The sequence below is a fragment of the Schistocerca gregaria genome, chromosome X (assembly GCF_023897955.1).
Source record: "Schistocerca gregaria isolate iqSchGreg1 chromosome X, iqSchGreg1.2, whole genome shotgun sequence".
NCBI classification, from domain to species: domain Eukaryota; kingdom Metazoa; phylum Arthropoda; class Insecta; order Orthoptera; family Acrididae; genus Schistocerca; species Schistocerca gregaria.
In genome coordinates, this window is record NC_064931.1 from 289,620,979 (window position 1) to 289,634,687 (window position 13,709).

Sequence of the window (13,709 nt, forward strand, 5' to 3'; positions counted from 1 at the left end):
GCTAGGAAACACTAGCTGATCTTGAACGTGTCCTGAATTCCACACAAGGTCAGGTAAAAAAAAAAAAAGCGTCAAACGTGAGTTTACACGAAGAGTTAATGAGGAATCGGAAATTTGAATTTTTGCAAGCATTTTTCGCCGATAAAATATGTAACAGTATTCGACATTGTTCGAGCACATGTGAGGCGCTTCCTTCGTGTGTGGAGGCAAAAAATACAGCCCATGGGGTCATAACTGGCTCAACTCAAGACGTAAGTGGGCCAATATCGGCCTGGTACTGGCGCGGCCTGTGCGCTGCGAACACTTGATAGTACTTTTAGTGAATGAAGCACTGTTGACAATCCTTTTGCATGCATTGCCCAGCACGGTCAGTGATGTGTGCCTGAGCCCGTCACCTGCAGGTTGTTTAAGTAAATCGTCCTTGCTTCAGCGATAATTAAATATGGCTGACACACTGCTACACTTATTTCCTGTAATCGTTAAACATAGAACATGAGGAGCCGATTAATGCAATTTTGTTTAAAATACGAGCGCTGAACATCCACAGTTTAATTGTTATGTAGCTCAAAATGAACACAATACCTTCACAGTCCAATTATTACATAGGAAGAGTGTACTTTGTTTAAAAATGAACTGATATAGCGTGACTGCATGAAAGAGGTTGTAATAAGTTAATTGTAAGAACTATTGCGACCTTGACTGTGTCTGGGATGCAATACTGCTACACACCTGGGGAGTTAAAAACTTTAAATGAATAGACCATGCAATATGGAACTGTTAAAAACACTCTAAGAGTAGTAGGGGAGCATTCCAAGACAATTATTTCCTTTCTGACATCATCTATGTCTTTGTCTTGGGCCGACATCTTGGCTGGACGAATTTATACCGCAATTAATAAAGGCTAACATCTTGGTCTGTGATGTCATACCGGATGTCATCTTGACTTTGTGGGAACTAATACGATAGCTGCCCTTGAATAGAGTGATTGGGAAGGTGAAATGGGAAGGTGAAATTATCCTGATTATTTCAGGATAATGAAGTACCTTAAGTAATTCAGCTACAAGGATTAGGGTGACAGAAGGAGTAATGACTCATTGGTAACCGGAGGTAAGGATGATAGGTCATACGTAAGCACTGGGTCAGAACTGGCAAAACCTGGATACTAGTATCATATCTGAAGTCCTTCTGCATTAGCAGTCTGCATCCTCCAAGAAATACACTTTATGAGGTAAGTAATAAGTCTCATTTTCGACAACCTTAGTTAGGGCGCCAACATTCCAAAGATAATCCTAGGGCAATGCAGTTTTATTGCATCTTCCGTTTTGTCTCCACCGACACGTTTTCAATGAAATTGATGTGCAGGTGGAGCCCAGTCAAGAAGAGAAATCCCGTTTCTTTCTGCAAACTACTCCTGCACAGTAGTTGACTTGTCTGTTCATGACAGATCGTGCTATTAACATTTTATTGTATCAGGGCATAACTGTTACACTCATTACCCGTTAGTTCGTTGGGCAGTACTAAATCGGCTATCTACCTTTGAAAACGGCAAAGTCCATGGGAACATATTCAGCCCCCAACTGCCATAGTCGCACAACCCTCATGAAATGATTCGTGTAAGTACTTGTGATCGTAACAGACATCATGTGACCTATGTAGTTTTACTCAATAATCATTTTTTGTGGAACATACTGATTCGTTGGAAAATATTGGACTCCGCTAGTCACCATCGATATTTCCCTTAGCAAATGCTAATTGGTAGAGTCAGTCATCATCAGGGCTTCCCTTTGATTGCCCCTTGTTTTCTTTGTAGTCTGATCTCCCCAATCTGCCGTCGAACCATTCTACCGACCCCAGAAACTCATTGCTTCAACTGCCACACAGCTAATAAAGAGGCTGTGGTATGTTTACAAGCTGATAACCTTGGACTGGTGTTCGTACACGCTAACGTCCAATTCCCACAAGCCTACTAGATTCTCCAATTTCACAATACTGTTTTATCCACCGTTACACAGTCTGCTCAGGATTGCCCCAACCTCCAACACCATCAAATTATCTGTCTCTACAAGAGCAGTAAAGCAATCGCTGAATAGTCTGGTGGTGAGCCATCCTTCGTAAATGAAGTGGCTGCACTCAAAGCTAGGTTGTTCAGGTACCTGAACCTGTATTGCGCCCGTCACTGGCAGTTATTAAACGAATGGCATGATGAGACAGCTCGCTACATTTGACTGTCAGGTAAAGCAAAGGAAGATTGTCACTACGTGCGGGGATAACGTCTAACGTGATAAATTACTGCAGAACGACGTTCCCTTTGGGATAGATAATCCATAAGTATGCTAACCAATTTTGTCTCTTCTAAATGTGTTCAGGCAGGGTTCGCATCAATAAGCTACAGCTTTCGAAAACAATCTATATCAATTACCAGCACGCTTGAGCTATTTACTACATTTAATTGTAGAGTTGGTACAGAAATTAGAGCGATCACTTACTTCTAAGGACGTCTTTGGTGTAGATGCTCATGCTTACGTTTATTTTTCATCTATTTAGTTGACAGTATATGTAATAGTTTGTTTTTCCATCTTAACCTAATTGCGCTCAAAGAGCTCAGAACAGATAAATCAATAATAACAGAAATGTAATGGGCCATCAAAAATTTTCCGTTTGAGAGCATTGCTGCACCGTATATGCAACGTAACGTGACTCTAATGTGGGTGTGTAATCACCGACATATAGGCAAGGAATTAATGTGGCATTCATGTCTATTCGAAGTGCGTGCGGTAAATGAGTAAACGTGAACTATGGCGACATTTATACCAAATGTGTCCAAACAAGACCGATGCGCTGTTATTCTTTTCTTGGCTGCTGAAGGACAAACACTGGTAGACATCCATCGGAGAATTAAAGTGGGGTGTGGAGCAGATTATGTATCGAAAATTACCATGTTAGAATGGCACCCGAAGTTCCGTACTAGTCACGATTCGACACAAAACACCGGTCGTTCCAGGAGACGAGCCTCATCAAATGACAACTGGACAGTTGGGCAATTAGGGCAGATTGGTGCACAACCACACATGCGCTAACAAAGGATCTCGACATCAGCTTCGGTAGGGTGCAACACATTGTCCGGCACGAGTTACACTACCATAAGGTCTGCAGCCAGTGAATACCCTGTGCGTGGGATGCCAAAAGAAAAGCAAACCGGATTGCTGTTTGCCTGATGCATCTGACGCTTTGAAAAGTTGAAGGCAACACGCTCCTTGAGTGCATTGTTGCAGGCAACATAACCTAATGCCACCAATAAGAACTGGAGTATAAAGCGTCGACGATGCAAAGATGTCATCCATCTTCCCCTCGTCCCAAGAAGTTCAAAAGCCAGCCATCTGCTGGAAGGGTGATACTCACCTGTTCTTTGATTACTGGGGCCCAATGCTTATTGATTTCAAGGAACCTGGTGGACCCATCACTGGGGAACGATACTGATCAACACTGGAGAAATTACGGCATGCTGTTAAGGCGAAATGTCCGGAAAACCTGCGGCAAGAGGGTGCTGCTGACTCATGACAACTCACGTTCCAACATCGTAAATTCGTAACGCAGAAGTTATGCCAACTCAAGTAGGGAGACACTCGAGGACCCATCCTATATTCTTTATCACTCATTATTATAACGCCTGAGGTCCCTTAAAAAAAAGTCCTTGAAGTGCCGAAAATTCCTGTCGGACGGGGATGTGCAATCAGGCATTTACAATGCTTACGGCGGTCCTGCCTGATTGGAATGTTGTTGTTGTCGTCGTCGTCGTCTTCAGTCCTGAGACTGGTTTGATGCAGCTCTCCATGCTACTCTATCCTGTGCAAGCTTCATCATCTCCCAGTACTTACTGCAACCTACATCCTTCTGAATCTGCTTAGTGTATTCATCTGTTGGTCTCCCTGTACGATTTTTACCCTCCACGCTGCCCTCCAATGCTAAATTTGTGATCCGTTGATGCCTCAGAACGTGTCCTACCAACCGGTCCCTTCTTGTCAGGCTGCTCCACAAACTCCTCTTCTCCCCAATTCTATTCAATAATTCCTCATTAGTTATGTGATCTACCCATATAAACTTCAGCATTATTCTGGAGCACCACTTTTCTAAAGCTTCTATTCTCTTCTTGTGGAAACTATTTATCGTCCATGTTTCACTTCCATACATGGCTACACTTCATACAAATACTTTCAGAAACGGCTTCCTGGCACTTAAATCTATACTCTATGTTAACAAATTTCTCTTCTTCAGAAATGCTTTCCTTGCCATTGCCAGTCTACATTTTATATCCTATCTACTTCGACTATCATCAGTTATTTTGCTCCCCAAATAGCAAAACTCCTTTACTACTTTAAGTGCCTCATTTCCTAATCTAATTCCCTCAGCATCACCCGATTTAATTTGACTACATTCCATTATCCTCGTTTTGCTTTTGTTGATGTTCATCTTATATCCTCCTTTCAAGACACTGTCCATTCCGTTCAACTGCTCTTCCAAGTCCTTTGGTGTCTCTGAATTACAATGTCAGTTTTTATTTCTTCTCCATGGACTTTAATACCTACTCCGAACTTTTCTTTTGTTTCCTTTACTGTTTGCTCAATATACAGATTGAATAACATCGGGACAGGCTACAACCCTGTCTCATTCCCTTCCCAACCGCTGCTTCCCTCTCATGCCCCTCGACTCTTATAAATGCCATCTGGTTTTTGTACAAATTGTAAACAGCCTTTCGCTCCCTGTATTTTACCCCTCCCACCTTTAGAATTTGAAAGAGAGTATTCCAGTCAACATTGTCAAAAGCTTTCTCTAAGTCTACAAATGCTAGAAATGTAGGTTGGCCTTTCCTTAATCTATTTTCTAAGGTAAGTGGTAGGGTCAGTATTGCCTCACGTGTTCTAACATTTCTGCGGAATCCAAACTGATCTTAGCCGAGGTCGGCTTCTACCAGTTTTTCCATTCGTCTGTAAAGAATTCGCATTAGTATTTTGCAGCTGTGACTTGTTAAAGTGATAGTTCGGCAATTTTCACATCTACTAACACATGCTTTCTTTGGGATTGGACTTATTATATTCTTCTTGAAGTCTGAGGGTATTTCCCTGTCTCATACATCTTGCTAACCAAATGGTAGAGTTTTGTCAGAACTGGATCTCCCAAGGCCATCAGTAGTTCCAGTGGAATGTTGTCTACTCCGGGGGCCTTGTTTCGACTCAGGTCTTTCAGTGCTCTGTCAAAGTCTTCACGCAGTATCATATCTCCCATTTCATCTTCATCTACATCCTCTTCCATTTCCATAATATTGTCCTCAAAGCACATCGCCCTTGTATAGACCCTCTATATACTCCCTCCACCTTTCTGCTTTCCCTTCTTTGCTTAGAACTGGGTTTCCATCTGAGCTCTTGATATTCATACAAGTGGCTCTCTTTTCTCCAAAGGTCTCTTAAATTTTCCTGTAGGCAGTATCTATCTTACCCCTAGTGAGGTAAGCCTCTACATCCTTACATCTGTCGTCTAGCCATCCCTGCTTAGCCATTTTGCACTTCCTGTCGATGTCATTTTTGAGACGTCTGTATTCCTTTTTTCCTGCTTCATTTACTGCGTTTTTATGTTTTCTCCTTTCATCAATTAAATTCAATATTCCTCCTGTTAACCAAGGATTTCTACTAGATCTACTTGATCCTCTGCTGCCTTCACTACTTCATCCCTCAGAGCTACTCATTCTTCTTCTAGTTTATTTCTTTCCCCCATTCCGTTCAATTGTTCCCTTATGCTCTCCCTGCAACTCTGTACAATCTCTGGTTTAGTCAGTTTATCCAGGTCCTATCTCCTTAAATTCCCACCTTTTTGGAGTTTCTTCAGTTTTAATCTACCTGATTGGAATACCTATTCTAAACTGTACAGCCTTCGAGAGGAAACTTTTTGCTCGTTCCCTTATACAACAGCTGCTGCAGGAAATGAATTAGGAGTATTTATTAACACTGAAAATTAACTTTACTTTATGAAGTAATTACAGTGTAATATAGTCATATAGGTAATAACAACACAGTATGCAGTTATACATATCCATAAAGCTTATTTTTTTATTATGCAGCCCATATATTATCGTTAACTATGTATAGATGGTTTTTCGTGATGATAATCTAAATTTTTTTACCAGCGATTTAAGCCACGACAAGTGTGTGTGCACTGAACTGTCTTTTTCAATACTCCTGGTGCAGAAAATTGTGTGTGTGTGTGTGTGTGTGTGTGTGTGTGTGTGTGTGTGTGTGTGTGTGTGTGTGTGCGCCCTTTTTTGAACACTTTTATGACTTCTTCACCTGGCATTATGTTAAGACGAGTATCAGGAAGTGACTGGCTGAACGATGTGCATTACGATTATCTGTTTTTTCGAAAACAAAAGTCTAATGACGTGAGCCATTTTACAAGAGTAACATTTGAATACTCCTTGCGAGTCAGTCATTTTTACATATTTGTGTGGAACTTGACACCTGTTATTTCCAATCTGTTCATCTAATCACTATAAATTAATATTTTGTTATCAGATGCCAGAACTGATTTATGTAACTTTCTATAGTATTACACTGAGTCTTTACTTTTTGTCTAGCTAAAAAAATACTTACAAGATATTATTAAAAATGAAGATATTCAGATGTTTTAATTATCTGCATCTCAGTAGTAAAGATGCCAACACAAAGAAAAATTGTAGATGATTTTACCAAAGAGTGAGGAACATTAGTAACAGTTTTAAAAACGCGTAAATGCATAAATTAGAAACAGAATAAGCAAATTAAATTTTCAAGATAAATGGAAGATCAAAGACTGAGTCAATTTTAACAAAACAGAAAATAGTTTTTTGTATTCAAAATTAAGGAAATTATTTGCTGGAAAACTTTAAGATGCAAGTGATAAAATAAGTTTTCCCATGAATATATGAAGGAAATTTTAGCATTATTTTCAGTACTTAATACAGTAACACGAAGAACATCCAGTGTAAACACTGAATAGCAAAGCGACAGATTATCTGCACAAGAATCTTAGTATTATTGTGAAGGACGTTCACAATTCAGGAAATGGGATATATTTTCGTAAAATTTATGTTCTTTAAGTGTTTATCTTTACATTTAATCTAAGTCAAGTAATAATCTCAAGAAAATGTTTATATTTCACTACTTATCTTCTTACATTTAATTCTGTATTCCAAACTGGATTATATATAGATTTCTAAACAAAAAGGTAATTAGAATAGAGATAAACGTTCCTGTTGCATAAACGTGGCAACAATTTTAATAAAGTTAATTTGTTTGAATACACTGAATTATGAGGGATATAAATTTTGTCAGTAAGCGCATTGTACTTTAGAGGACAGGAATTGAAAAAACACACACACGCCCGAGGTAGGACTCTAACCTCCGCCGGGACCAGCCGCACAGTTCGTGACTGCTGCGCCTGAGACCGCTCGGCTAATCGCGCGCGGCACAGGAATTAAATTTTTAGCTATTTAATGACGGAGCTTTTTAATGGACAGTCTTATTTCTAATGCAAATTTAAGAAATACAAGTAACTGAAATGAAATGTGGCACACTAATTTTCCTCATACTGAGCCAACTGTTTAATACTATAAAATTTGATTGAAAATATAAACTACGCACTTATTCGTTCCATTTACTTTTTCCTACAGAATTTTAATTCGTTAAAAAATATTTTCTGCAAAAAAGGGGGAGCTACAATAGTACATGTTTGTTTAATCTCATGACATTTTGGCTTCTTTCTGGAAATATTTATTTCTTACTGTTAACACTCTTTTTGTGGTGATTTAAAACTTCTGCGTACGTTTGATTAAGGTACTTTACTGTCAGTTATGAGGAGTGGGGCTCAAATCTCCACCTTACCATCACAGCTGTGTTACTCAACGAGGTCATGGGACACAGGACAAGTGGTAGTATTATACTTTTCAAAAGAGTTTCGTTAATTTCCTAGCAGATATTTCCCCAATCCAAGTTACTTATTAACTTCATATTAAACCTGATTATTTTCTTGTTTTGTTAGGTATGCTAATGAAATTTCAATATATTCTCAAAGCAATTACATAACTGGACAACTCCGAAATAAATCTAACAGACTGTGATGGAATAATGAAATACTTACAGGCGTTACCAGCTGCCACAACGTTTTGAGCTGAGTTGTAATCATTCTCAAAGACAATTATCAGTATCATTTGGTACGTGAAAAAGAAGCTATGCATCATATACCATGGGGCCATCAGTGCATCAATTCTCTGAGGGGAAAAAAGTGCATCCTTACATGTTCTAAGAATGTGAAAACCTAATACGAGAAATAGTTGACATATTTCCTCCATACTAAAGTTATTCATTTATTAATAGTTATAGTGAAGTGCATTGTGGTTTACCTGTGAAATCCCCTGGATGAGATAGTAACATGCTATGAAGTACAGGATACTGTGTATCATAGTTTGTACAGCAACCAGCTTTCCTGTAACAGTTAAGTTATCTTACAAGTTGTTAAGGAAATTGAATCTGTCATTCCAAATAACGTGTAAATGTAAATTACCATAAATGTTTTGTAAGGCAGTTTATTCTCGAGTATTTAAGTGACTTTATGTATGTATGGGTTGTTTTCAACGACTCATTACCCAGCAATTTGATATTTTAAATATGTAGTGTGCCTGGAACCATGTATGATATTATTCTTGAAAGTAAAGTAGTCCATGTTTGAAAAATTATGTTTACAGTAACATAACCAAGATCCAAACACCACGTAAGTAATATAACCACCCTTACGCAAAATATAAATCTTTGTTGCAGTAGTTCTACCAATTACGTTCCTGTACTGAACTATTTCTTTAAAGCAGCTCACCGAAGTCCGTACAGTGGCAGATCACAAAATGCTTCATAAACAAGGAGAAATGCATTCTGTGCGAAAACGTAAATTACTAGTATGGGTAACAGACTGAAAGAAGCACTATTACTTAGCAGAAATTCTGGAAGCTATTACGGATGTCGTAAGTGTGGTGAAACAAATCATCGTTAAGACGAACGAAAACACACATTCGAATTTCCAGAAACCATTCCAAACTGATTGGAAATTGTCACCAGTGTTTGGAGAATGGAATTTTTCCCAAATCTTAGCTTAGTAAAATACTCAATGATTTTACTGTGAGCATTATTCAGCGTACTTGTTTTTTAAAATTCTGTTGTGAGTGGTTCTACCAGGCAACGGCGGCAAAAGCACCAAGAAGTAAAGCTGAATAAACGAGAATACTTGCAACTGACTGACAAGGCAATCGATCTCCTACCACAACGCTGATTTACGATTTACCCAAGAGATCTAAATGTCTGACAAATTTTGAGAGGTGCTCTGAGCTCTAAGACCCATGGAATCGCCGTGAACCTTCTAAGGAAGTTGTCCTGTCTGGCAGAATCGAGATAGAAGTGCTGTCGGTAGTTCCGAATTCCATCAACGAGCTGTCATTTTAGTGTGGGCTTGCGTAGTTTAACGAAGAAAGTTTTTCTGCAATGATGGCAGATCGCCAGTTCGGAATAGTAGAGTTTAAAGCAATGACGCTTTAACGTCTGTCATACGGCATTTACTGTGCGTTAATTTATGGACATAATGGATGGAGATAGAGTGAAGAACAGGCTTAGCGAGTTTCAGTAACGAGGGGGAAACTGTAGGAACATTTCATCTTTACTCTTACCACTAGTCGCACTACAATTTTGGTATTTATAATTCACTAAAAGAAGTGCGTTGTTGCATTTATGAAGCTATTTTAATTTTCTTTAGACATAGGGTTGTGAATTTTTTTAAATTCTATGTATTTTCAGATATGTTTTGAATTAATGTTTGATGTAGAAAGTTTTAATAGGATGTAGAGTTACTTGCTGAAGTTTAATACTGACAATCCTGTCCTAAAAATATTTAAATTAATGAATTTTTTTTCAATTTTATTAAATACGTTGGATCAAAGTTCTTACTACAAGCAACAGTCTATTGAGCAAAACAGGATGAAAGACAAATGTGTCGCATGTTGCAGGAAAAATATACTGAAGTCTTTCTTCACAGGGAAAAATTTAGCGACTGTTAAACTTATGTAGTTCTCATATTATTTGCATTGGTGCATTAACATGGTCATCCTCCTCTTTAAAACTTCGGTTTCTTTTTTGTTTTTTTTTTTTTTGTTTTTTAGTTAACAGATACAGGAACTTTCGGACCTAGGAAATGTCAACCAGTGTAAATTTGATAACTGATGCCTTAGTGTGGTCACAAGGGAATGGTCCCATCCGCCATGACGAAACCCTAACCTGAAATTTTTCAGACAGTAGGAATACCCCGAAAGAGATGCACTATAAAAATTTTAGCAGCTAAGGCGCACTGTAGTTATCTTTAAAGAAACCGTTAAAGTTACTAATCTGGCGCACGAAGAACCTCTTGTAACAGCTATGTGTGTAGCCCTTCCTGTACGGTGCGCGAATCGGCGAAAAAGCAGATGCAGCCACGACAAGAGAACGTAGCACCTCGTAGAGCGAAGTCCAAATTGCACACATGCGAATTTTAAGCACTTCAACCGTACCAAAAGTGTCTAAAATCATAAATTTTTGAATAACTTGCAGTCCATATCGTCAAATTGTTGCAGTTCTAATTGTTACACAAGTGATTAGCAGAGGGAAGAAAATCAAGGCAGTGTGTGATGTTACATTACAGACAAGTTCCATCAATTGGGCTTCCATATGTGGACACGAAATATTGCAATTTCTGTATCACAGTCCTTATAATAATTTGTGAATAATGTAACAGTTCGTTATTTATTCCCTTCAATCATCACAGAAATGCGAACTGTATATTGTACGACGAAAACATTTTCTTTACGCCAGGTAGACCTAACAAAACAAAGATTAATGCATTTAGTCATGTCACAATAATTACTACTATTATTTAGACAGAATCGGGACGGAGTAAGAAACAGTCGTGGCCATTGCTCTGCATATTGTGCTGTGTACCAGGCATACTTTATCAAATTCGTAAAATCTGGTGATGCAAACTGACAGTTTACAATAGTCTCAAGTTTAATATTTATATACCGCTGAAAAACCTGAAATCATCCAGAGCTATCAGAAATTATATTGTGTGGCAATTTTCTGAAAAATGCTTTGCAATGTCGAAACAATTTCTGTCTGGAGCCTGTAAGAAGATCAAAGAAACGTGGACATGAATGATTTTAATCTTACTTGAAATTCATAGGGCTCATTCACGTAGTTCTCACTTGGTAAGCGTGCAGTGACTCATAAGCTGTTTTAATTCTTTCTAACAGTTTTTTCACAGTTTTACAAGTTTGATTCTGGGGCGTATTTATTGTTTCGCGTAATCCGTTCCCTTTATACAGTTCACGTAGAGATTTTACGGAATGGAACCAGCTTTGCATTATGTTTAAGTGTTTTCACCCTCCTTTTATTTAACCAAAGAACTTACAGCCTTTTCTTTGATACTGAAAGTTATTACCACACGTTTCCCTTGCGCTTGTTACGTACTCTTTCTGTTCTGGACTTTAATTAGCTTAACAATCACCGTTCGAACCACAATTCATGGAATGGTCAGTTATTTCCCGTTCGTTCTAATGCTTCTACAATTTGTAACGAAATGTCGACATCATTCCAACGAATGTCCAAGAAATTAACAAACAAATTAACAAATGTATACGTCTTCAGGAGACGTACATAATTTCGACTGCATATCCCTTTATTCATATTTCATCTTTGCAAGGTTGAAATATTAATTGGATTCCACATTTCTATGCATTGTGACGGGTGATGAAAGCTGGTTCCACGGTCTTGAGCTCGTAAACAAGAGAGAATCAATCAAGTCACAGTACAAATGATCACAGACGACAAAAAATCTCAAAACCTTGACATAAGCAAGGGTAGCCATGTTCACAATGTTCTGAGCTGTTCAACGTGTGGTATAGTTGAAATTCTTGCCTAAAAGCACCACCACGAACTCTGCAAGCTACGGCTAGACACCCAGAAAAAAAGCACGAACTCCAAGAGTTCGTCCACGCATGGAGCACCCTCTCCTTTAGCTTGAATAACTGCCCACACACGAGTTTCTTGAAAATACCGTGGAAGACTTCATTTTAATAGTGGTGAAGCGGTGCAAGCAGAGGCGAGATTGTGGCTCCGTCAACGAAGTCATTCACTCTACAAAGACAGTGTCAACGAATTGGCCTGTAGCTGGGAGGAACGTGTTCGCCGTCAGGGTGGCGGTTGAGAAGTAAATGTATAGACATGAAGGATTTAGAATGTTAATATCATTTGTTTTATTTAAAAAGCTTTAAGAGTTTTCACAAAAAAATTGGAGGCATTAATTTTCAGCACGCCCTGGTATATTGGTATGAGAATTTAATTGCTACTTAATTGGAATTGTAGCTGTTCCGCAGAACACACTTGCGGCTACGCTGTCTATGTTACCAGCTGTTGATCCGAGTATCTTTACTGGAGTTCACAACCGGTGTTCTTGCAGGTTGTTCAACAGACGGCATTGTGACAATGGAATGGTGGACGAAGCTTTGTCAGCTCCACAGTTATGTTTAGCAGAGGTTGTTGGTCTGATGTGTGAATCTTCTACAGCTGAGTGCATATTCATTTTCAAGCGTTTGAGGATGTTAAGTACATGGGATTTAATAGCTTTAGTTATTCTTCTTGATTTATTTACTTAGAGAAGAGGGTATGCCGAAATTTAAAAAAATGTGGTGAGGTGGTGCTGAGTCTAGACTTCAAATTTTTGGTGTATTTCTCAGCTAGGGTTCACCATTTGCTGCTTCGTTTACTTTAAGTGATTCGGTGAGCTTTTATATACTCTTGTGTGAATTTGCAGTGAAATTTGTCTATAGTAATTGCTATTTTGTTACGGGTATGTAGAAACTGCAGTGAGTTCAAGTTGTTCCACAGGGCGTCCCTTCAGACTATAGATATCCTCAATAATGTATTTGTCATGTTTATGAAAGCTCTGGAGGAAATATATTAAAATTTCAAACAAATAAGGGCTGACAAATCAATGAAGATAACAAAGAAGGGCTACTATTGAGGATGATTATAAAATATCGGAAAAACAGTTACAGTACACCACCTACTATCGTGTCGGACCACGTTTTACCAGGCATAGCGTAGCTTCTCGACGTGGCATTGACTCAAGTCGTTTGCAGTCCCTGTAAAAATATTGAGCCATGTTGCTCTATAGCGTTCCGTAATTGCGAAAGTATTGCCAGTGCAGTCTCTTGCGGACAAACTGACCTCTTGATTATGTACCATAAATGTTCGATGGGATTCATGACCGGTGATCTGGATGGCCAAACCATTCGCTCGAATTCTCCAGAATGTTCTTCAAGCTAATTGAGAACAATTATGGCTCGGTGACATGACGCATTGTCATCCATAATAATTTCATCGTTGTTTGGGAACATGGCATCCATGAATGGCTGCAAATGGTGTCCAAGTAGCCGAATATAACCATTTCCACTGAATGATCGGTTCACACCACAGCATACCATATCGAGCCACCACCAGCTTTATAAGTGCCTTGTTGACAAACTGGGTCCAAGGCTTCGTGGGGTCTGCGCCACACTTACTACCATCAGCTCATACCAAATTAAATTGGGACTCATCTTACCAGGCCATGATTTT

General features: G+C 38.8%; 1 protein-coding gene across 2 annotated transcripts in view; it reads right to left on the reverse strand.

Moving 5' to 3' along the window:
- The window catches only part of LOC126298752 (uncharacterized), an 86,716-nt gene that overhangs the window by 34,729 nt on the left and 38,278 nt on the right, over nt 1–13,709 (reverse strand). The window contains exons 3-4 of one of the 2 annotated variants that reach the window (XM_049990197.1): nt 8,426–8,508; nt 8,164–8,293 (exon numbers count right to left, since the gene is read on the reverse strand). In XM_049990197.1, the coding sequence (XP_049846154.1) occupies nt 8,164–8,293; nt 8,426–8,508 (213 nt within the window). The remainder of the gene's footprint in view (nt 1–8,163; nt 8,294–8,425; nt 8,509–13,709) is intronic. The other variant, XM_049990198.1, reaches the window with a different exon arrangement.